General features: G+C 45.9%; 2 protein-coding genes across 6 annotated transcripts in view; both read right to left on the bottom strand.

Annotated features, from left to right (window-relative positions):
• NPNT (nephronectin) overlaps positions 1-19,502 on the bottom strand; it is a 78,238-nt gene extending 58,736 nt beyond the window's left edge. For all 5 annotated transcript variants that reach the window (XM_069978411.1, XM_069978414.1, XM_069978413.1 and 2 more), the window contains exons 1-2: positions 19,284-19,502; positions 2,173-2,273 (exon numbers count right to left, since the gene is read on the bottom strand). In XM_069978411.1, coding sequence (XP_069834512.1) covers positions 2,173-2,273; positions 19,284-19,354 — 172 coding nt within the window. In that variant the 5' untranslated portion in view covers positions 19,355-19,502. The remainder of the gene's footprint in view (positions 1-2,172; positions 2,274-19,283) is intronic.
• AIMP1 (aminoacyl tRNA synthetase complex interacting multifunctional protein 1) overlaps positions 1-26,964 on the bottom strand; it is a 433,090-nt gene that overhangs the window by 337,844 nt on the left and 68,282 nt on the right. The window lies entirely within an intron of this gene.

Below are 26,964 nucleotides of genomic sequence, written 5' to 3'. Positions count from 1 at the left end.
GTATGTATAGACTGCACATCCTAATGTAAGGACCCTTTAACACTGAGTAAAACAAGCAGAAATTCTGAGTGGAAGCCCCGCCGCAGACTCTGCTTGGAATCCCACCTGCCTCAGAGTCTCAATGTAATGTGTTGCGCGCATCAGCTCTCCACTCGAAGAATTGACATGTCAGTTCTTTGAGCGGAGAGCAGCAAAGGCACGCAACAGATTACATTGAGACACTGAGGCAGGCGGGATTCCGAGCAGAGTCCACGGCCAGGGATTCCGCTTGGAATTTCCACCTGTTTTACTCTAAGTGAAAAATGCCAATATCTTGATTAAAAACACAATAGGCTAAAAACACTTAAAACATGATCTTTTCACAACACTGGGAAGGATATCCTCATCACCCCCATACAAGTAACAAGAGAGCAGTACAGTGTATAAGTATCACAAAATAACCAAAAGCAACAGCAGCTGACAAATCTTAGGTAAACATATCAATCAAAGTGCAACTAAGTCCTACAGAAAGCGACCATTGTCACTATCACATAGTCAGCCATAATTACTGCTCTCCGGGGTAGATGAGGGAGAAAAACTATAAAAATCAAGTCTGGCCGCGTCACAGAGGGGAAGGGGATGTCGTACACTGGGGGCACCAGGCCCGCCTCCAGCGAATAGAGCGTCACAATCTGCATATCAGAAAGCGGCACAAACAGCGACAACCTGGTTGCGGTTTAAAAAATGGACGGCGCCATCGGGATGTATGCGTCAGCTTTAGATTTGGCATGATGGGAGTTGTAGTTTTGCAACAGCTGGAGAGCCAAGGTTCCCTACCCCTGGTCTACTGTTTACCTTGGCATTGGGACTTCTAAATGGTCAATATGAAAGCAACAAGTCATATACATTGCTTCTCAAAGGACTCTCCCTTATAGGTCTGGCCAGGATTTCACACCGCCGATTAAATAAAGAGTTGATCTCATCATGAAGTGGGAATAAATAGGTCACCCACAGCGGATTTATAGTGGAGGAACAGTCCTCAGATGACTGCAATGTGTGTGTCATATTACCCATTAGGTTTTATTTTTTTTTTTTATCAGGATACAGTTATTCTGGGCAGGTATATATATATATATATATATATTTTTTTTTTTTTTTTTTTCCCTTACTAGTGGACAGACATAGTAATACAATGGCCGCCTTCTTCTCTCGATATGTACATTTTACAGGGTGGCTCTCTACTTGTAGCAGACATAATCCGGCCTATTATAAAGGCTGGCTTTGACAGCTGTTTTAGCCTTACATCTAGAGCTCTCGCTTATTTTGTTAACATCTTTGAAAGCTCAGTGGTATGTTACTCTGTGTAATGACAAATACAGCCGAAAGGGGAACGGTCCAGGGAACTAACAGGACAACAACTGCTGCTCTGGATATATAATAGATCTCAATGTCGTTGGCAAAAAGAGTGTACTAAGACCCGGCAGAGAATGCTATCATTATCCGGGATAGAAGACTAAACTTGGCCAATACAAGTACAAAAACAAAAAAACTCAATGTTTTGGTTTTCTGTAAACCATGAATTTTGGGGTATTTTTTTTAAAGTTGTACATTTAGAAATGGAAGTCCATTAGAACGCTTGAAAGTAAAAGCTGACTACATCTTGGCTGACTACATAAAGAACAATGTAGAAAGTAGTCCCCATATAGAAACTATAACTATTAGTTATTAAGAATAAAAGGATGTGGTACTCATATGTGCCATACAAATACAGTGGTCAGTTAGGAGGGTGTGATAATACACAAGGTGCTCTGTAGCTGGCATCCACCATAGAGACACATAGGCAAATAATGTACCGGTGAAGAAAAAGCAGGTTAGACGAATCTATATATAAATCTAATATCTATATAACTTTCTGAAACCAGAATGACCAGAACAACCTAGTTCCCCTCACAAGTACTTGAAGTTCTGCCTCCTAAGTACTAGGCCATGCTATTGTCTTGTTATTAGTGTATGGTTCCACAGATGCCCTTCTGTTATTATGGCTAGATATATAATTGCTCTATAGAGTCACCATAATAAGTCTGCACGTGCAGAAGCCCCCGGTATTAAGCCCTGCATGATGTATGAAAGCTATGATTAGATCGGTAGAAGCCCCTCCTAAATAGCAAAAGCCCCAGCCATGGTAATACTCACGCTGACATTGCCCCCATGACTGTCGTGCCCATCCCCAGCAGCAATCAATCCTGTTGGCATACCGGCAGAGTCCTGTAGAAGAGGCAACCTGTGTGGGCCACCTGTGTAAAGAGAAAGGCCATCATTATTATTCTGACACCTGAATGTACTCTCATCGATTCATAGCAAGTTTATGTGAATAGCGTTTATATATACTATACATCCAGCCCAGTGACAGACTGGCCCACCAGATGATCGGAGAATCCTCCGGTGGGCCCCCAGCTTTAGAATCTGCACTAACATTAACTGACATGTCACATGACATTCTCACTGGTTCTTCATTGGTCGGCCCCCAGGATAATTTCCTTTGGTGGGCTCCATATACCACAGTCTGACACTGACCAGCCTATACATACAATAAACTCTAGAGAGTCTGCAGCGTCTCCCACCATGCTGACAGTAATGTGGACTGTAATACTAGACACAGCAGCATAACTACTAATACTGGAGCAGTAAACAGAAGACGAGTAGTAGTGTCGTATAGCAGATTCCCCCGTACAAAGGAGAACCCACACACTACAGTTAGATAGATAGGCAGAAAGATTCTGCTGCACTCCACAGTTCTTCATGTAGATCAGGGGTAGGGAACCTTGGCTCTCCAGCTGCTGCAAAACGACAACTCCCATCATGCCTGGACAGCCAAAGCTTTAGCATTGGCTGTCCAGGTATGATGGGAGTTGTTGTTCTGCAACACCTGGAGAACCAAGGTTCCCTACCCCTGATGTAGAGCAGTGCCGGACTGGCCCACCAGAGGACCGGAGAATCCTCCGGTGGGCCCCCAGCTATAGAACCTGCACAAACACTGACTGACATGTCATTTCTCACTGGTTCTTCATTGGTAGTACCCCAGATTCCACAGTCCGACACGGATGTAGAGTCTACCTTCTTAGGGGGAAAAGTGAACGGGATGTGTGATCGGAAGGATTTTTTGCAACAGTAGCAAAGAAGAGAAGAGTCACATTTCTCTAGAAATCCATTAAAAGGTTTCAGGCTAGACATTAAAGCTCTCGGCAATGTGGAACTCGACTTTTCTTTTCCAAGAAATGCAATCAGTTGACTGGAATGTGTTTAACCCTTTGTCATCAAGGGGCAAAAAAAAAAAAAAAAAAAGAAAGAAAGAATTCCAAGTAGGCAGATGCTATACTGTGCGCCTTATCTTATAAACTCGTCTGGAAACTGATAATTACCCAATAGACGGGTGATTAACCTCTGGCTACAGGACTGGCACATAGAACATTCAGTTACCTCCAGCAAATAGAGATCTAATGCTTAATAACTGGTTTCTCCAGCATGGCCTGAGGATGTAACGTGTGCCGAGAGGAGAGACGGAAAACCTGCGTACACTAAAGACACCTTCATATAGAGACAAGAGGCACAAGTGTACTATCCTGTTATATGTAGAACAAGATAATGGGGAAACAAATGCAAAGCGAATGTACCGGCAAAGCGAATGTACAGTCAGGTGTTCTTGCAGTGGCCCCTGTCCCACACATGGTCGCCTGTCTGTATTGTCGGCAGTTTTGCTGTACATACACTTATCGCTGTCACGCAGACTCATTTATCATACATACATTTATCTTTGGAGCACTGAGTAGTATATGTATACAGAACAGCATAGCTTAAAGAAGAAGTCGGGCAAAAATTGAAGTATTGTATTGCCCCCCAAAAGTTATACAAATTACCAATATACACTTATTATGGGAAATGCTTATAAAGTGCTTTTTTCCCTGCACTTACTACTGCATCAAGGCTTCACTTCCTGGATAACATGGTGATGTCACTTCCTGGATAACATGGTGATGTCACTTCCTGGATAACATGGTGATGTCACTTCCTGGATAAAACGGTGATGTCACAACCCGACTCCCAGAGCTGTGCGGGCTGTGGCTGCTGGAGAGGATGATGGTAGGGGGATGCTCAGTGTCCCTCCAGTGCCCTGTGTCCCTCAGTGTCCCCCTGCCATCATTCTCGCCGGACTTCTCCTTTAACATGGTACACATCAGAATGCAGCGGAGGGGACTGTTCTACCTGTTTTCCGTAACCCCACAGCAGATACAACAACCCTTGTTTAGAAGTCTAGTAACATATTACTTTTACACTCACATCCAAATGAATCCATATCCTATTTCATCTCTTAGGGTACTATTACTCGAAGCGATTATCGCCGACAATCAGCCATTATGCACGATCCGATAGCGACAGTCTGCTGGCCATTGCTTCTCGCAATAGGAGCAGCGGCAGCAGACTGCTCCTATCTCCTATGTTCAACCCGGATGATCTAAAGGTCGTCCAGACATTCATCTCCGCCACTCCCCGTTGCCCCCTCCCCCACTCACTGTCTACGCATGTAATAGCGCCAACAGCGAGCGGGGAATGAGAAGAGAGCGGGAGCTGATCTGACAGGCCAGCACTAGCCCGCTCCTCCCGATCGGGCCGTTTAATAGGGCCCTTATACTGAGTTCACCATGATAACTTCCTCTGGCAGACAGCACCAAAGCCTCACTACTCTTACAGTAAAGAATCCTCTGCTATGTTGGTGGAAAAATACAGGATGGTGATTGTGACAGTCTGCTGGCCTCACACCCTGTAATAGGAGCGGCGGCAGCAGACTGCTGCTACCTCCTATCGGCCACCCGTACAATTTAAAGATGGTCCAGAGAGCCCCTCCCGCAGCTCCCCAGCCAGTGCCCCCCTCCACTGCTCCTCCCCGCTTGCTGTCGGCGCATGTAAAAGCGGTCGGTGGTTGTTTGCCCCTCCAGATCTGGCGGTTCAATACAGCCCTTATACTGAGTTAACCATGATAACATCCTCTGACAGTACCATAGCCTCACTGCTCTTATAGTAAAGAATCATCTGCTATATTGGTAGAAAAAAAAAGTTCTTCCTTCTACACATACAGGTTGCCTTCTTAATAAATATGACGGGGGGGGGGGGGGGGGCTTCTTTCTATGGATCTATGTTATCTTTATACATAGTTACCCCTTTCTTTCTGCGTTCTGCAGTTCATCCATTCCATTTTTTTACTCTTGTTACCAAATTCTAGAAATCTCCACCAAATTTACAAAAACTGTCCACAATATTCCCCGTGTGGTCTGACTAGTGACCTGCACAGTACGTTTGTCGTGTGCATCTCTGCCTTTTTGATCCTTGCCCCGTGATCCTATTAGCCTTGGCAGCAGCTGCCTGGCACTGGTTTCTACAGTTAATTTTATGTCAACAAAAATTCCTAAGTCCTGTTCTATATCGGCTTCATCCAGTGCTTTCCCCGTTTAGGAAGTAGTCTTGGCATTGATTTCTCCTTGGCACAAGCCTGACCTTACATGTGTTTATATAGAGATGTCAGAATGTATGCATTTCACCTCTACAGCATCGCAATATGTATGTGATCTCATAGGGCTGTAAAACATCAGTATATATTTATACATGTATTTATGGTTTGTATCCAGTAGTAACGTCCGGATGATGTATGTAAACAATAACGGAGATGGTTTGTGGCTTTTTTACTCCTAAAATACTGCACGGATCATGTGGAGGCAGCTGCTGTAACCCAATTTATAGTGGGAAAACATCTATATAGATGGAAGTACTGGCAGGACCTGCTTGTGCTTTATCAGCGAGATACAAGTATAAATGGGAGAGATTTATTAAGCAGTCCTATATAAAGATCGTACAGAGGGAGATTTATCAAACATGGTGTAAAGTGAAACTGGCCCAGTTGCCCCTAGAAACCAATCAGATTCCACCTTTCATTCCTCATAGACTCTTTGGAAAATGAAAGGTGGAATCTGATTGGTTGCTAGGGGCAACTGAGCCAATTTTACTTTACACCATGTTGATAAATCTCCCCCTGTGTGTTGTCTATAACAACTAGAGATGAGCGAATTTACAGCGGAGTTCTTCGTTCCTATCTGTATTCTGCTCATCAGGCTGTTGGACTTTGAAGTCTGCTCCGCTCCCTGCCGCTCATCCTCAGGTGCTGGGAAAAGCTGGATCCAGTCCTGCACAACTGGGAGAAGTTTCCCAGGACTGGATCCATCTTTTCCCAGCACCTGGGGAGGATCGGCAGGGAGCAAAGCAGACTTTAACGCTCAAAGCCTTTCGTTGCTACTGTAAAATTCGTTCATTTCTAATAACAACCAATCAGAGCTCAGCTTTCATTTCTCATATTTCTCTGGTAAGAAGCAACGGGTAAGAATCTTACTATAAAGAGAACATGTCACCAAAACAATACTGTTTAATCTATCACCATTATGTTATAGGGCAGGAGCTGAGCAGATTGATATATATATCTTTATGGGGAAAGATTCTGTGTAACATGTTGATTGAAATCCCTGCTCATTCTTTGTTTAGGAGTCCAGTGGGCGGTGTCACTCAAGGGACTGGACTCTTTGGCCTGGAAACATCAGAGATTTCAATCAATAAATGACAAGTTATACTGAATCTTTTCCGATATACATGATACAGTCAGTGAGCTTCGCATTTACAGGAAACCAGAAACCACATATGTAAAACTCTGGAATCTGAAGACTATTTTATTGATTCTGCTCTGTCTATGTTCTGAGTCTTGGCACAAGATTTACTCTCACATACACAACCAAACTGTGTAAGAAGTGAGGAATGCTAGGCCTTTAAATTATGCATCGATTACTTAACACACTTAAAACAATTGTCAAAATGTGATGCCGTCCAATACGAATAAGGACAGGAACAGGCACCATTAAAGGGGTACTCCAATGAAAATATTTTTTCTTTCAAATCAACTGGTTTCAGGAAGTTATATAAATTAGTAATTTACTTCTATTTAAAAATCTCAAGTCTTCCAGTACTTATCAGCTGCTGTATGTGCTTCAGGAAATGGTGTTTTCTTTCCAGTCTGACACAGTGCTCCCTGCTGCCACCTCTGTCCATGTCAGGAACTGTCCAAAGCAGGAGAAGTTTTCTAAGGAGATTTGCTGCTGCTCTGGACAGTTCCTGTCTCAGACAGAGGTGGCAACAGAGAGCACAGTGTCAGCCTGAAAAAAAATACACTGCTTCATGCAGGACATACAGCAGCTGATAAGTACTGGAAGACTTGAGATTTTTAAATAGAAGTAAATTACAAATCTATATACCTTTCTGAAACCAGTTGATTTGAAAGAAGAATATTTTTGCCGGACTACCCCTTTAATTGCAATGTCCCGAATGTTCTCATCTAGTGACTATGTTCAGGTGATTTCCTGACAGAATACATGTTTTGACACAGACTCAAAAGAGTGGTGTAGCATTCCCATTTTTGACTGTTACTATGTCAAAGCTGAATTTATTTAAAAAAAAGAAAAACATAACCATAGTCAGAGGCAGAAGGGAAAGTCTGGACCAGAACTAGAAGCAAACAAGCAACCCATGGAAGACGTCATAACGGCACAGACCTAAATAAGGCCTAATAAAGACAATTTGTGTGAACCACAGTAGTAACCATCACAGGCAACTGTGGCCTGCATAGCTATGGTGGTGTCAGACAACGTGGGATGCCAATGTCAAGCCTGCGGGGCGCTGAGGATGATGGTGTGTCTTGTCCTCCTTGGCACCGTTCCTCTGTTGATAGCAGTCTAATCCTCGGCCGGAGCAATGCCCACCCCCTATTGTGCGAGCCAACCTGCTCCTTCCAATCAATGGAGGGGAAGGAGGTTTGCGGCTCTGGGGGTGGTGCTCCTATCAGTGCTCTGGACAGCGCGTGAGCGGTGCTGATGAGGAAGGTAAGAGATATACTGTCCCAGAAATATAAAATTAAGCCACCTTCGCCTGGTGCCCAAAGGAGAAACTCATCCTGGCACAGGTAAAGAGCAGTACAGGACATGTAGTACCACACTGTACTGAAGAGAGGGGATACCAGAAACACAGCAGTACAGGACATGTAGTATCACACTGTACTGTAGAGAGGAGATACCATACACACACAGCAGTACAGGACATGTAGTATCACACTGTACTGTAGAGAGGAGATACTAGACACACAGCAGTACAGGACATGTAGTATCACATTGCACTGTAGGGAGGAGATACTATACACACACAGCAGTACAGGACATGTAGTATAACACTATAATGTACAGAGGAGATACTAGACACACACAGCAGTACAGGACACGTACTGTAGTATCACACTATACTGTAGATAAGAGATTCCAGACACACAGCAGTACAGGACATGTAGTATCACACTGTACTGTAGATAGGAGATACCAGACACACAGCAGTCCAGGACATGTAGTATCACACTATACAGTAGAGTAGATACTAGACACACACAGCAGTACAGGACATGTAGTATCACACTATACTTTAGAGAGGAAATACTAGACACACACAGCAGTACAGGACATATAGTATCACACTATACTGTAGAGAGGAGATACTAGACACACAGCAGTACAGGACATGTAGTATAACACTGTACTATAGAGAGGAGATACTAGACACACAGCAGTGCAGAAGGTGTAGTATCACACTGTACTATAGAGAGGAGATACTAGACACACAGCAGTACAGGACATGTAGTATCACACTGTACTATAGAGAGGAGATACTAGACACACACAGCAATACAGGACATGTAGTATCACACTGTACTCTAGAAAGGAGATACCAGACAGACTCAGCAGTACAGGACATGTAACATCACACTATACTGTAGGAAGGCGCCACTAGATAGCCAACCAGTGCAAGCACTTTACTGGGGTTCTGTAGCATTGCATATGAAGTCTGGTCTCAAGGTACAATGGTCCAGAAAGGACCATTGTAATTTAAAAATATTATAACCAGAGGCCATTGTAAGTTGAGGGACCACTGTACATGGAAACAATATTCCGAACAATTGTGCAATAAATCTTTCAAACTATGAAATACATTTCTAAAGATATCTCCAGCTAGTAGCAGCCTGACCCACTACATGGCCTTTGAGAATGTAAATCAATGAAGGGAGCATATGCCTCAAGTCAGGCAGGCCACCTCTGACACCTCTCAAGACTCCAATGTCATAAGAAGCCTTAGGAGGGAATCGCATGGCTCCACGTATGTCGATATGCGACCTTACAGCACCCTCACACGTGTCATTCTCCGTATCATAAAATGATCTTACGTTACCTACACTAACAGCCAATGGCCAGATGAGATCGACGTCCCTGGCTGCCACACAATCTTTACGTAAAGGCTGGAGAGCCGACAATTCCAGTGAAGAGGCGTGAATAGGGATATATCACAGCAGGACGTGCATTCCAGGCCTCCGCCATCTCTAGTCATCTCTGTTATACCTGTCCCAACACGACGGTGGTTCTTATCTTACATAGTCACTTACTTTTCAGTGGCTCTCAGCTTCACATGCATTTGTAATGTGTGGGGTATTCCATGTTATCACCTAGAATGCTCAGATGACAAGTATGTGCAGGTTCATGACCTCCAAAGGTTTCCTCTACATTTTGAAGTCTTCAAGGAAAAAAAATGAAACAGGAAGGATCCCCAAATGTTATCACTACCCTCTACCATATCTGAGTAGTACTGAATATACAAACATTTGCTTCATAGGACTAAACCATTGGCGGACCTCCCAACTGGATCTCTTGCTGGTGTAAAATACTGTTCCTGGCTTTGGTTTCAAAGATCTGTCAGATAAATCTCTCTGTGTAAACGCACCATTACACCAATCAATTATTGGGCGTCTTTGGCTGATTATCAGCCGCTACGGCCGATAATCGTTTGGTGTAATGGTGTGTTTACACGGAACGATTATTGTTAGAATTTTTTATATAATTGTTAAACGATCGATTGGGCGAATTATCGCTCAGTGTAAACGTAGCATAATAGCTACTGTTAAAAAGCAACGATCAGCTGACTTGCTTGCTTGATGTCAGCTGATCCTTGTCTTTCAACAGGTTTAAAAAAAAAAATTGAACAATAGCAACGGTTTCCCGGACGTTGCTCTGTGTACTTGAAGTGGTGGCAGAAAACTGTCGCTATCCCTTATGGGCACCCCAAATATGCCATTATCTGCATGTAAAAAGCCTTTTCCCAGGTCCCCCCCCCCTCATCCACTGCTCAGAATCAGGAAATCTCCACAGTTTTTTCATCAGTCCGATCTGTCTGGTTTATGAAGAGGGGAGGGGGAGGGGGAAGGAGTGAGATTAGTGGGCAGCTGAGAGCCGAGAACAAAGGATTGCTCAGCGGGGGAGCTATTCAGAGCCCTAATTAGAGGTCAGAGAGGTCAGTGGTGACTCTCACAGGAGAGAGCCCGGGATGTGAATGTAAATTAACTCTTTGTTTTCCTGTTTTGCTGCTTTTACTTTCTCTCTCCATAGGAAAATCATGAAGACAGGGGGGAGAGCTTCAAACTGCTTTTTCATGATAAAAATTCATTTTTCGGCTAATAAACCCAATTACAAAGTTTCTTAAAATCGCCTGATTAAATGCTTCTATATCTGCTAATATAGAGTCAGCAAGTTGACCATAATCCGAATGGTCACTGTAGTGGGAAGTATTAAAGGTTTTGTTCACACTATGAAATTCTCACAGATAACATCCCGTGGATTCCGCCCCTCGCCCCTGCTTCACTCTCTCGGGCATATTCCACTGTCTGCCCAAAGAAGAAGAACAATTCTTTGGGTGGACAGCGAGCATGAATGGAGTCTACAGCACGGGTGGTAAGTCAAGCGGGAGCAAGTGGCGGAATCCGCGGGATGTTATCCGTGAGAATTCCATAGTGTGCACATACCCTAACAGTGCAGTATTGATAAAAGAGCTGCCGAGAAGTTGTTGGCACAATTGGTGGATGGGGCACTACTGTGTAAGGAAAGACTGAAGGGGCCACAACACTCAGTCAGGACCCCTTTATTATCAGGATTGGTGCAGGCTGAATCCATTAAAGGGAACCTGTCACCCCGGCTGCCGGGGTGAAGCCCACCTGATCCCCCGGTGGAGCCCCTTATACTTACACCTTCCTCGAAGTCCCGGTCCCGGAACCCGTCACGTTGCCGAGAAATCCCTGTCGGATTTTTCGGCAAGGGGACGGGGTCCGGGACTGGGACTTCGAGGAAGGTGTAAGTATAAGGGGCTCCACCGGGGGATCGGGCGGGCTTCGCCCCGGCAGCCAGGGTGACAGGACTCCTTTAAACACACGGACAATGGAGACCACCAGATTATCCCAAATCAACCCCTATATAGATATAGCTATGCAGGAAGAGGTTCTGCCATACCGTCCACCAAATGTGTTCCTATGATCTATTTTTTGCCTTTTCAGTCATTACCTATTATTTTGCTGTCACATTTCATCCACTGGATATCCTTTCTTTTTTATTGGCCTAGTTCAAAAAAACTTAAAGCCAACTTAAACATCCAGCAAAGAGAAATGCTTTAAAACACATGTAAAAATAACTTGTAATCTAAAGTGAAGCCCAACAGAAGCCAATGGTTCCACCTTGGCTGGAAACTAGATGGTGTAGAAGCCAGGTGCAGGAAGGAAACTGGATGGGTGTGCAGAATGGTGGAGCGTAGGCCACGGCACTGGGGCTCCTTGGCTCGTTGTCAGGCTCGGTGTCCCCTGAATGAACTTGTTTCAGATGAATAACTATTACGGATGAGTCACATTATTATCATATAAAGGTGTCGGCAATACGTCATTATAAATGGTGTAAGGTTTCAGGCAATTGTTCCTCACGTTATATCTGACTCCGTCTAGAGGAGTACAGCACGGCTCCTCCATTCTGGAATATTGCAATCAGATTCTTGTTTATGGTCCTATCTTTCTTATTCCGCTCATCCAGCACAGACATACTACCGTGTTTCCACAGTGTCTTATATTATGTACAGCACAGCAGGGACAGAGTATGGTATGGCTGCTTCCGGCCACCAGGGGGAGCTTCCCATGGCACACTTGTACAGCACAGCAGGAACAGCGTACGGTATGGCGGCAGGAGACGGAATATTGGCAGGTTGTGTACAGCTTTACGTGTTGCAGAAGGGGATGATTGGGATGGCGATGGGCGTTTTAAAGTCTTTCCTGCACATTTACAAGACAGATGGTAAAGGCAGGGGATAATGGTGGCGGGCTAAAAAGAATCACAGCTGCATGCCCTGGTGTTCTGTTTGTCGGGTATGCTTCCAAACAAAAACTTACTTTTGGGGGAGGCCTTATATTTAGCAATTCAGCAAAACCTCTACTAGGTCCTATTTTCAGGTAAACAGGGTAAATGCAAGCACTAATGCCACGCTGTAACTAAAGACAGAACGGACGTGCTATCTGGTGAACATCAGTGTTCCATCATATTTAGCTAATTTCCGCTTTTCTGGCTTTACACTTGACTGACAGCAAACAATATACTGTCCTTATTACGGATGAGGTAACAATATCCTAAGCCAGGGCTAACTGAGAAGCTTATTGCTCAGACAGTGCTCCGCACCCAGAATTAAGACTTGCTAACAAATGTATCCTTTATATCTGGTGACTCCTTCGCAGGATATAGAAGTGCCACCTGCAATAACTAGCACATTATAATAGGTTCGTTGAATCGAAAAAAGACATGGGAAAAAATACACCAATGGCCAGGGCAGGGAACACGTTAAAGGGATTGTTCACCCAAAAAAAATAAAATAAAATTTTAAATCAACTGGTGTCAGAAAGTGACAAAGATTTGTAATTTACTTCTATTAAAGAAAACTCTAGTCTTCCAGTACTTATCAGCTGCTGTATGCTCTCCAGTCTGACACAGCGCTCTCTGCTGACACCTCTGTCCATGTCAGGAACTGTCCAGAGCACTAACAAATGGCCATAGAAAACCTCTCCTGCTCTCCAGACTGGGAAGAATACACGACTTCGCGCAGGACATACAGCAGCTGATAAGTACTGGAAGACTTCAGATTTTTAAATAGAAATAAATTACAAATCTCTAGCCCTTTCTGGCTTCAGTTGATTTGAAAGAAAAGTAATTGGAGAATAACCCCTTTAAGAAGGTTATTATTATACGGCACAGAAGCTCATACATCTTTAGGCTATGTTCACACAACGTAAGTACCGTAGTAATCACAGCCGTTGTTGCAATGGCTGTGACTAGTACGGAACTTACATTGTGCTGAAGGCTGAGGGAATCCCGGACGGAGTGTATACACATTGGGGGAGATTTATCAAACATGGCGTAAAGTGAAATTGGCTCAGTTGCCCCTAGCAACCAATCAGATTCCACCTTTCATTCCTCATGGACTCTTTGGAAAATGAAAGGTGGAATCTGATTGGTTGCTAGGGGCAACTGACCCAGTTTCCCTTTACACCCTGTTTGATAAATCTCCCCCATAGTATATACTCTGGCAGGTATTCCTAGCGGCTCCGCGAGAAACTGACATGTCAGTTTTCTGCGGCCGCTATTCATTGAATAGCGGCCGCAGAAAACCCTGTCAGTTCACACAATGGAGCGTGAGGCTCCAGCCGCACGCTCCATTATGTGCAGCAGGGAATTCGGATGCGGGCACACACGGATGCGCCCGCATCAAAATTCAGCGGTGGCAAAGATCATCTGGGTCACGGAACGGCCACTCTCATACAACGTGTGAACATAGCCATATATATTATCTGGCTACCAGAAAGCTACAGGTTTGGTTGGAGCTAACTACACACTTGCTTTTCTTTCTCTCTAGGTCAATTGACGGGGGATCTTCGAGAAGTTCCTTTAAGCTGCTGTACTAGCTCCTGGCTAGACAAGAAACAGCAAGTAGCCCAAATTATCTACAAGACGTTGTCCCTTCACAGTTAGAGGAGACACTACAGAGACGCCAGGAAGTCTCCATGTCATGCACTGAGATGGTTACAGTATATAAGGACTCTACAAACTCCAGTACAGATTTTAGTTTAGTGTCTCTCACGTGGAAGAATATGTTATAGTTGTTATCCCAAAATTATAAACCACAATGAAGGATGTCTGCTTGAACCCACACTGATTGCTAGAATGGTGGGGACATAAAGTATGGTGGTCCCTTCACCTTTCTGCCAATGCAATTACACCCCAAACACCTCCAGGGGCCCGGTGTTCTGATGTGCAGCCAGCTCACTGTAGTGCAGGGTGATCGCTGAACATCAGAAGACACAGGAGATGGACCTGTGAGCGTCCTGGAGAGAGAGAGGTGAAGGACCTGATCACATGACCCGTAGGTCCTCAATACTACATTGTGGAGATCAGCCTGACAGAGAGGAAGAGGGAGAAAACTGAGCTGTAATTGATGTGTGTGTGTATGTATGTGCGTGTCAGTCAGTTCTGTGCATGTGTGTGTGTGTGTGTGTCAGTCAGTAGTGTGTGTTTGTGTGTGTTAGTGGTGTCTCAAGTGATTGTGCATAGTGGACGGATGAGGGGCCCGCTAAGCTCTGTCGTCCAAGGGCAAGCAAAAACCTGTGGCTGGCCCTGTATTCAGTACACAACAACAGTGGCATACAGTACATGGTGACACTGGCATACAGTACACAGTGGCATACAGTACACAGCGGCATACAGTACATGGTGACACTGGCATACAGTACACAGCGGCATACAGTACACAGCGGCATACAGTACATGGTGACACTGGCATACAGTACACAGCGGCATACAGTACACAGCGGCATACAGTACATGGTGACACTGGCATACAGTACACAGCGGCATACAGTACACAGCGGCATACAGTACACAGTATCAGCAGCATACAGTACACAGCGGCATACAGTACACAGTGTCAGTGGCATACAGTACACAGTGTCAGCGGCATACAGTACACAGCGGCATACAGTACACAGCGGCATACAATACACAGTATCAGCGGCATACAGTACACAGTATCAGCGGCATACAGTACACAGCGGCATACAGTACACAGTGTCAGCGGCATACAGTACACAGTGTCAATGGCATACAGTACACAGCGGCATACAGTACATGGTGACAGCAGCATACAGTACACAGCGGCATACAGTACACACTGGCATACAGTACATGGTGACAGCAGCATACAGTACACACTGGCATACAATACATGGTGACACTGGCATACAGTACACAGTGGCATACAGTACACAGCGGCATACAGTACATAGTGTCAGCGGCATACAGTACACACTGGCATACAGTACACACTGGCATACAATACATGGTGACACTGGCATACAGTACATGGTGACACTGGCATACAGTACACACTGGCATACAATACATGTTGACACTGGCATACAGTACATGGTGACACTGGCATACAGTACACACTGGCATACAGTACATGGTGACAGCAGCATACAGTGCACACTGGCATACAGTACATGGTGACACTGGCATACAGTACACAGTGGCATACAGTACATGGTGACACTGGCATACAGTACACAGTGACACTGGCATACAGTACATGGTGACACTGGCATACAGTACAAAGTGCTATACAGTACATGGTGACACTGGCATACAGTACACAGTGGCATACAGTACATGGTGACACTGGCATACAGTACACACTGGCATACAGTACAGAGTGACACTGGCATACAGTACACGGCGACACTGGCATACAGTACACAGCGACACTGGCATACAGTACATGGTGACACTGGCATACAGTACACACTGGCATACAGTACATGGTGACACTGGCATACAGTACACAGTGGCATACAGTACATGGTGACACTGGCATACAGTACACAGTGGCATACAGTACATGGTGACACTGGCATACAGTACATGGTGACACTGGCATACAGTACATGGTGACACTGGCATACAGTACACACTGGCATACAGTACATGGTGACACTGGCATACAGTACACAGTGGCATACAGTACATGGTGACACTGGCATACAGTACATGGTGACACTGGCATACAGTACATGGTGACACTGGCATACAGTACACACTGGCATACAGTACATGGTGACACTGGCATACAGTACATGGTGACACTGGCATACAGTACACACTGGCATACAGTACATGGTGACACTGGCATACAGTACATGGTGACACTGGCACACAGTACATGGTGACACTGGCATACAGTACATGGTGACACTGGCATACAGTACACACTGGCATACAGTACATGGTGACACTGGCATACAGTACATGGTGACACTGGCACACAGTACACAGTGACATACAGTACACAGCGGCATACAGTACATGGTGACACTGGCATACAGTACACAGCGGCACACAGTACACAGTGACATACAGTACACAGTGACATACAGTACATGGTGACACTGGCACACAGTACACAGTGACATACAGTACATGGTGACACTGGCATACAGTACACACTGGCATACAGTACACAGTGACACTGGCATACAGTACACAGTGGCATACAGTACATGGTGACACTGGCATACAGTACATGGTGACACTGGCATACAGTACACACTGGCATACAGTACATGGTGACACTGGCACACAGTACACAGTGGCATACAGTACATGGTGACGCTGGCATACAGTACATGGTGACACTGGCATACAGTACATGGTGACACTGGCATACAGTACACAGTGGCATACAGTACACAGCGACACTGGCATACAGTACACAGCGACACTGGCATACAGTACATGGTGACACTGGCATACAGTACACACTGGCATACAGTACACAGCGACACTGGCATACACATAGACACACTCTTGTGACAATTTGCTCAGAGTATGAGAGATTATTGCAGGTGAAAGGATGGAATCGTACACGTCTGAACCCTCTGTAGTTGTGGACACTGGGTCAGGGGGTCTGAGCTCCATGGTCTCCTCTGCGGAACGTCAGGGGATCAGCGGCATAGCGAGAATTTCTCCAGTTAACCCTCACTATTCCAGCTGGGATGGAACTGTGGGGTAATGATAAGGTGCAGCTATAATCTCGGGTACACATACATAGTAACCACCACAACAACCATACATTCTCTACTTTCTAGCTGCTGCCAAACATTAGCTGGCAGCCGCTGTTACGCTTCATTGCCAGCAGTAATAGTCATCGCTGCTATGAATAGGAGGCTATAATGCTGTCAGCTAAAACCACAAGAAAAGTGGACTGGGAAGTGAAATCTGCTGGGAATCTATGGTGGAGGAGTGATGGCTGCAGCCCCCGTGCAGGTGTCCTATCTGTCATCTCATCTGCACGCCTCATTCCTCCCGCACATCTGCCAGGCTGACCCCCTTCGACACACCTATCACCCCCCCCCCCCCCGACACATCTACCACCAATGAACACCCCCCCCCCGACACACCTATCACCTATCAACCCCCCCCCCCCCCCGACACACCTATCACCCCCCCCCCGACACACCTACCACCTATCAACACCCCCCCCGACACACCTATCACCTTTCACCCCCCCCGACACACCTATCAACTATCAAACCCCCCCGACACACCTATCACCCCCTCCGACTCACCTATCAACCCCCCCCCCCCGACACTTCTATCACCTATCACCCCTCCCTACACACCTATCACCCCCACCCCCGACACGCCTATCACCTATCAACTAAGTACACAAGGGAGCCTTCGGCTGTCCAGGCATGATGGGAATTGTAGTTTTGCAACAGCTGTAGGTCTGAAGGTTCCCCATCCGATAGTATAGAGTCCAAGTATCCTGGACACCACCATATTGTCCCCATAGAGGCGTTCTCCTGCTCACCGTTACACTATGTCGGAAACAGAACAGCCGTGATCTCCAGGATAGAAGGGATTTTAGAAAACTTGCAAAGTGCACTGATATATATGATGGACTTCCCTGTACATACATTGGAGGATCACGTATCTCTGCTGGAAAGACATATTCCGATAGTAGCGGACACTGCAGGGAAGGCACTGTGATATCAACCTGCAGAGAAAGTGCTGAGGGGGGGGGGGGGGGGACTTTAGTTGCTATAGTATGTGACTGTGAAGGGTTTTATCCTAGTACAGACACGGAAAAAGAGTCAGAACAATTCAAAGTCACTGATACTTTCATAGTCCTTGCTACCATCTAGCTACTTACTATCTATTATCTATCTATATATTTATCTATCTACTATATCTCATATCTTATCTATTATGATGTGAAATCTATCTATTAACCTATGATCTATCTACCTATAATCTCTCTATTTTAGATTTATCTATCTATACATACATATGTATAGATGGATAGATAGATAGACAGATAGATAGATAGATAGATAGATAGATAGATAGATAGATAGATAGATAGAGATAGATAGATAGGAGATAGATAGATAGATAGATAGATAGATAGATAGATAGATAGATAATAGATAGATAGGAGATAGATAGATAGATAGATAGATAGATAGATAGATAGATAGATAGATAGGAGATAGATAGATAGATAGATAGATAGATAGGAGATAGATAGATAGATAGATAGATAGGAGATAGATGATAGATAGATAGATAGATAGATAGATAGATAGATAGATAGATAGATAATAGATAGATGATAGATAGATAGATAGATAGATAGATAGATGATAGATAGATAGATAGATAGATAGATGATAGATAGATAGATAATAGATAGATAGATAGATAATAGATAGATAGATAATAGATAGATAGATAATAGATAGATAGATAGATAGATAGATAATAGATAGATAGATAATAGATAGATAGATAGATGATAGATAGATAGATAGATAGATAGATAGGAGATAGATAATAGATAGATAGATAATAGATAGATAGATAGATGATAGATAGATAGATAGATAGATAGATAGATAGATAGATAGATAATAGATAGATAGATAATAGATAGATAGATAGATAGATGATAGATAGATAGATAGATAGATAGATAGATAGATAGATAGATAATAGATAGATGTGCTGCTGATTAGACACCTGAGTCCTGTAAACTTTGTCCCCGCGTTGGAGTCGCTTCCCCCGGGCACCCAGGGTCCTGTCATGTATAGCTATGGTGTGGTGTAGTATGGTGTGGTGTAGTATGGTGTGGTGTAGTATGGTGTGGTGTAGTATATTACGGCTGTGGCAGGGAGCACAGTTCTGTAGTTCTGTGCCGGTGATGGCAGCTCTTACCTCCCGTCATAGTCCCCGGCAGCCGTCACGTACAGGGAGAAGGCGACCAAGAACTTTACAGCTAGTTCCATGTCCGGTGAGGAGGCGCCCGGGCTCGGCCAGGTGTGCGGGCAGCAGGTGGAGGAGCCCGGCGTCCTGGGTGTCCTGTGGTCCCTGCAGGGAGCAGCACTCTGACACTTGGCCGCTCCGCTCCCTCCCCGGGCTGTGTGTGAGGAGGAGCCGCCTCAGCAGCGCTCCACACCCTCAGTGCCAGAGCACGTCACCTGCATCTCCCCGGCCGCCTCCTCCTCAGCCCCCGGTGCCCCCCGCACACATGTCCCCCCGCACACCGGGCTCCTGTACAGGGACTATGTCCCCCCCCCCCCCCCCCGCACACCGGGCTCCTGTACAGGGACTATGTCCCCCCCCCCACACACCGGGCTCCTGTACAGGGACTATGTCCCCCCCCCACACACCGGGCTCCTGTACAGGGACTATGTCCCCCCCCCCCCCCCCCCACACACACACCGGGCTCCTGTACAGGGAATATGTCCCCCCGCACACCGGCTCCTGTACAGGGACTATGTCCCCCCCGCACACCGGGCTCCTGTACAGGGACTATGTCCCCGCCGCACACCGGGCTCCTGTACAGGGACTATGTCCCCCCGCACACCGGGCTCCTGTACAGGGACCGTGCCCCCCCCCCCCACCGCACACCGGCTCCTGTACAGGGACTATGTCCCCCCGCACACCGGGCTCCTGTACAGGGACCGTGCCCCCCCCCCCACCGCACACCGGCTCCTGTACAGGGACTATGTCCCCCCCGCACACCGGGCTCCTGTACAGGGACTATGTCCCCCCGCACACCGGGCTCCTGTACAGGGACTATGTCCCCCCGCACACCGGGCTCCTGTACAGGGACTATGTCCCCCCCGCACACATGTCCCCCCGCACACCGGGCTCCTGTATAGGGACTATGTCCCCCCGCACACCGGCTCCTGTACAGGGACTATGTCCCCCCGCACACCGGGCTCCTGTACAGGGACTATGTCCCCCCCGCACACCGGCTCCTGTACAGGGACTATGTCCCCCCCCCCCACACCGGGCTCCTGTATAGGGACTATGTCCCCCCCCCCCCCCCCCCGCAGACCGGGCTCCTGTACAGGGACTATGTCCCCCCCCCCCCCCCGCAGACCGGGCTCCTGTATAGGGACTATGTCCCCCCGCACACCGGCTCCTGTATAGGGACTATGTCCCCCCCGCACACCGGGCTCCTGTACAGGGACTATGTCCCCCCCGCACACCGGGCTCCTATACAGGGACTATGTCCCCCCCGCACACCGGGCTCCTATACAGGGACTATGTCCCCCCCCGCACACCGGGCTCCTATACAGGGACTATGTCCCCCCCGCACACCGGGCTCCTATACAGGGACTATGTCCCCCCCGCACACCGGGCTCCTGTACAGGGACTATGTCCCCCCGCACACCGGGCTCCTGTACAGGGACTATGTCCCCCCCGCACACCGGGCTCCTGTACAGGGACCGTGCCCCCCCCCACCGCACACCGGCTCCTGTACAGGGACTATGTCCCCCCCCGCACACCGGGCTCCTATACAGGGACTATGTCCCCCCCGCACACCGGGCTCCTGTACAGGGACTATGTCCCCCCCGCACACCGGGCTCCTATACAGGGACTATGTCCCCCCCCGCACACCGGGCTCCTGTACAGGGACTATGTCCCCCCCCCGCACACCGGGCTCCTATACAGGGACTATGTCCCCCCGCACACCGGGCTCCTGTACAGGGACTATGTCCCCCCCCCCGCACACCGGGCTCCTGTACAGGGACTATGTCCCCCCCGCACACCGGCTCCTGTACAGGGACTATGTCCCCCCCCGCACACCGGGCTCCTGTACAGGGACTATGTCCCCCCCGCACACCGGGCTCCTGTACAGGGACCGTGCCCCCCCCCACCGCACACCTGGGCTCCTGTACAGGGACCGTGCCCACCATTACAGCTTATGGGACATCAGTTGGCAGAGAAGCGATTTGTTGCATGCAGCGTTCCCATCTGAGATGGCTCGGGGGTCTCCATACGTGTGCAGAAAGGGGGTTTCTGGCCTAGGCTATGTTCCCAGGACGTTTTTACCTCTCTGTTTTTGAAAAGAAAAACTGACGTCCATCATTTAGCTGTCTGGCCGTCCGTCAGTGCTGTTGGTACATTATTCCAGGTCAGGTCGACTGATTGGCCTTTGGATGGGTCTGTAATTGAATTTAATGGTAAAAATGGTGAAAAATGAAAAACTGTGGGTGAACAGCTAAAAAATAACGTCCGCTGTTTGCAAAAGACGTCCGAAAATAATTGACATGATCATTATTTTGACGCCCGCACAGACAATGTCCATTATTTTATACAATGTGTGCATTGGACGTCCGTCATTCCATTGACTTCAAGGCATTGCGTTGGCCGTCTTTTCTGTTTTTTTAAACGTTGTGTGAACATAGCCCTAATACGACTGATGGTCCAGCCTCTGGATAGACCGGCAGGTAATAGCACCTGCATACACAGTGAATGGGACCAGAAGCAGTCGGCTCACTTCACTGTGTAATAAATGGGAGCTGAGCTGCAGTATCCAGGACCGGTCACTACATAGTGAGCTGAGCCAACTATTCCCGCTCCCGGTCACTATGCAGCGCGGCACCAAACAACCAATCAGCAGAGATGGCGGATGACAGCAACTCACCGATCAGTGATTGATGGTCTATCCAGACGAAACCTCAATCATACTGGTCCCAGGGTCATAGCTATGGAGGCTGCAGAGGACACGGTCACACCTGAGCGCCTTGGTACCTGAGAAGACCTAAGGGCACCTTTACTCACAGAGATTATCTGATTCAGAAAGTTATAAATTTGTAACATATTTCAATTTAGATAATCTCAAATCTTCCAGTACTTATCAGCTGCCGTATGCTCTGCAAAAATGGTTATTTACTCCAGTCCAACACAGTGCTCTCTGCTACCACCTGTGTCCGTGTCAGGAATCATCTAAATAATTTAAAATCCCTATGATTCCTGCTCTGGACAGTTCCTGACATGGACAGAGGTGGCAGAAGAGAGCACTGTGTCAGACTGAAAATAATACACCACTTCCTGCTGGACATACAGCAGCTGATAAGTATGAGAAGACTTGAGATTTTTAAATAGAAGTAAATTACAAATCGATAGAACTTTCTGAAACCAGTTGAGTTGACAACCCCTTTAAATGGCTGATATGTATTTCTACATTTCTGTGCACAGCTTCCTCCAGTGATGGCTGGGGGAGTCATGGGTCAGGCAGCTTACCTGGATAGCTTCCTTTTTATAAGGGGGTTGTCTTGTTGATCAACTTTTTACCTTTACTTTGACCTAAATTACATATTTACATATCATAAAGAACGTAAGGAGAAATAATATATATCAGCTGAAACAAATAGATAATCACAGGCATCACAGGTTATTTTCCGTGAATATGAAAACAGAAAAAAAACATAAAATAATTGCAAGTCTGTGGTCACAGTCCAGGAAGGATCCAGCTGACTGTAAACACTGCACCCAGATGCATCAATACATCAATCCACCACATTATGTTTATTATTATTATCATTATTTATACAGATTACTATACCTTCCATAATACAATGTGGCACAAAACAAAAATATTATGATCAAAGTCCAGAGCAGGTTATTATCTGATGAGACTTGTGGAGGTGGGGGTCCTGTGTATTTAGGTTGCTGTTCTATCCATCCAGTTACCACCCATTCACATCATGTTTTAGGTTTCTGTTACCGGTGTATATCAGAATACCTCACATGTACCGGATGGCGGCAGATTTCATGCTTCCAGTTCCGGGAATCGCAGTGGATTTCGCTGCAGAACTCACAGTGTGAAATCTGCTGCGATACGGTAAGTGTGAAGCTATGCCAAGGCTTTATTTACATGTTCTGTAAAATTGTCCCTGGTCGCAGGTCCCATTAAATCCTATGTGTGCATTCATAACATCCATGCCGTGATCCTTGCAATGAAAAAATAGGACAGGTCATAGTGTGAATCGTGGCATGGATGCCTCTCCCTGCTCCTGCCTCTCCCTGCTCCTATCTCCCCTGCTCCTGCCTCTCCCTGCTCCCATCTTCCCTTCTCCTGACTCTCCCCCGCTCCTGCCTCTCCCTGCTCCTGACTCTCCCTGCTCCCATCTCACCTGCTCCTGACTCTCCCTGCTCCCATCTCCCCTGCTCTGGTCTATCCCCACTCCTGTCACCCGATCCTGTCTCCCCCTCCTCCCACCACTCCTGTCTCTCTCTGATCCATTCATCACTCCTGTCTCCACCCGCTTCTGTAACCGCTCCTGTCTCTCCCCACTCCTGTCTCTCCCCGATCCTGTCATCACTCCTCCGCAATTGCGGACAGAACAACTGACCTGTGATTATAGCTTTACTCTTAGTGTGTGCACACTGGATGGACCAGGAACTCACACAGACCTCAACTCTTCCCTCCTTGGCCTCTTAAGGGGGTCAGAACCTTGCTTTGCTGGGGTTGCATCGGAGCCAGGTATGAACCTTAGGCCTCATTCACATGTTCATTAATTTTTCTGGACCACAAAACCTCCCGCTATTTTTACTCCGTGGTCCGTATAAATTTATCCGTAATTGCATCTGTTTCTAGTTACTAGTTACTGTTACTAGTTTGCATAGATTTGATCCGTGTTTTTTGCGGACATCACAGATGTAACATCCGTCATGTCCGTAAAAAAAACACGGATCCTGTAAACTTCTATCCGTACCGCAATCACAACCTTTTTTTTTGTTGTTACAGAACAAAATTAAAATGGACTGTGTGAATAGCCCAATATAAATCAATGTGCTCTAAATTGAACCGTGATTATGGATCAGCAATTACGGACAACTTTACTGAACATATGAACAAGGCCTAAGTCCTCAATATAATTTACTGACTAGAGAAATTATGCCCCTGCTAACAGGTATAATCTTTAATTGTGTAAAATAACCAGTGATCAACCAATGAAAGAGAAAATACTCATGCAGGTATTAAAATATATATATAACAGACAATGGATCATTCATGTGTCCTGACCTGCAATTAGTTGACATGTCTGGAGACGTATCAAGGCTGCGTTCACACTACGTATATTTCAGTCAGTATTGCAACCAAAACCAGGAGTGGATTAAAAACACAGAAAGGATCTGTTCACACAATGGTGAAATTGAGTGGATGGCCGCCATATAACAGTAAATAACGGCCATTATTTCTATATAACAGCCGTTGTTTTACAATAACAGCAAATATTTGCCATTAAATAGCAGCCATCCACTCAATTTCAACATTGTGTGAGCAGATCCTTTCTGTGTTTTTAATCCACTCCTGGTTTTGGTTGCAATATGAGGACCACAATACTGACTGAAATATACTGACTGAAATATACATATACTGACTGAAATATACGTAGTGTGAACGCAGCTTAAACAAGCGCTGATCTACAAGAGACTTACAGTACTAAGCCCAAGTATGAGTTCTGACACCTTTGATACAGCTGAGGAAAATAAAGGACTGAATGATATCTCCACTTTGTTTGAAACAAACTATTTAGTTGTATTTTTCAGGTCTTTCTATTTGGGCTCCATTGTATATTCTTTGGTTATTTGGTATTTGGTCCATGATGGGCTTGGCAGACGCCAAACTGGGGCATGGAGTTTTAGGAATCCTAATTCTGATAATTCCAGAATAGCCTCTGGTGGGTGGATATGTTAATAGTAGGACAGACGGTATAACTATTTTGAAAATATGATCATAGGTGGTACTATATGCAAAGTTGTAAGGAAGAAGTGGAGCAGCAGAGATATGACAGAAAAGAAAAGACCTAAAAGAACCAGAGGAACAACTGGACCAGAAAAACCATACATTGGGAACCAAGACAAAAAAAGTCTAATATACTGCATAAAGCAATAAAAAGATAAAAATCATATAATAAGTGTATGAGTGGAATAAGTTTACATAACCAGGGTTGGTCAGAACCAGATTCTGTAAGTAATGTAAAACACCCCCATGTGGGCCAATGCTGCAGTAAGGAAAGGAGGCTACATGGCCCAAATTCATCAGGGGTCCTAAAGCTGAAAAAATTCACCAATTATAAACTTCTTGGCTAAAAACATTTCCTAGAGACCCATTAAAACTGCTCATGGTTTGGGTAATATGAAACATATATTAACCTACAGCCAACCCCCTGCTGGTGCCGTTGCGGCAGTGCCATTATGACAGATTGCTCTTCTTCTTCATTCTGGAACCCACTTTTTGAATTATCCTATAAGAAAATGTCACATGTTCTGTTCTTAAAGGTAACTGGTCAGCAGTTTTGAGGTCTCAGCACTATACAGTATGGAATAAGAGTGTTCTCATTCCTTGGATCTTGGTCATGCAGTCAGTATAACTGAGAAAACTTTTTGAATGTACTGTGTGCTTTGACAAGTGAGCAGGAGGTGGCCCTTTCATATTAAAGGAGAAGTCTGGCCACAACCATTATTTCCCAAACAGCAGGGGCCTTGGGGGAACATAATAAACTATGCTAACTCACCTCTACCCGTACCCCTCCAGCAATGGATCATGCTCTGGAACCCCCGCCGGGCTTTGGGATCTTCTCAGCCGACGTCACAACCCGGCTGATTGAAAGACCGCTCAGCCAGTCAGTGACTGGGGCGGGACGACACTGCAGTCACTGATTTGCTGAGCGGGCTGTCCATCAACCGGGAACGGCATTTTCCCGTCGTCACAACTCAGCGGAAAATGCCTTCCGGTGGGAGTCCGGTGGTCAGTCAGGCAGTGCATCGTAAGCACGGGGAGAGGTAAGCAATCCATGATTGTCATTTTCTCCCCTGCTGCCTGACAAAAGTTTGTTATGGCAAGACTTTTCCTTCAAGTATCAAGAACACTCAGCATTGAATGTTGCCCTCGTACTTGTTCTCCTCTCTGAATGACGATTCTAGCCAACCTCAACCTAGGGAAGTTCTCGGTATAGAGTGCTCTGGGCATTGCTCATGTTTCCTTAAGAAAATGGGAATTTATGGCATATTGATGGAAGTTTATGTCAGTATCTTTTTAAAGATGTTATGCAGCAGAAAGTAAATGGCAAAGTATGATATGTATGAAAAAAATCTAAATGTCATCAAAATGAATAAATTGATAAATAATGGAAATAAATGAAGGAATCAGGGGAGTTTATTATTATAAGAACTCTTGAAGCGTTTTAGTATTTTTGCATCCTACCATTATAGAGAAGAAAGAGATGCCAAAAATGGTGCTTTGATGTATTATTTATTGGATCTGCAGGACGGTTCTAACTAGCAGCACATCCAGGACATAATGTGGCGCTTCTACACTATGAAGAAACACCAGCTATTCATTTATTAAGACTAAACATGTGTAACACGTCCTCTTGGGAGGACGCAGGAAGACGACTGGTTTGCAGATGGCGGTAAAACTGAAACAGCTTTGCAGGAAAAGCTAATAATTGTCTTTTTTTGTGTTTGGAGATCAACTTTTGATATGACAGACACAAAACGTGGTATATGGGGCTTTCTGAAAACTGGCCTCAACAATAGGTTAAGAAGTGCCAAGTGACGGACTTGATTCTCCTTTAGCTAGTTCTCCATG

Source organism: Dendropsophus ebraccatus, chromosome 7, assembly GCF_027789765.1.
Source record: "Dendropsophus ebraccatus isolate aDenEbr1 chromosome 7, aDenEbr1.pat, whole genome shotgun sequence".
NCBI lineage: Eukaryota > Metazoa > Chordata > Amphibia > Anura > Hylidae > Dendropsophus > Dendropsophus ebraccatus.
Note: the sequence above shows the minus strand (reverse complement) of the source record. Positions and strands in the feature narration are given on the sequence as shown.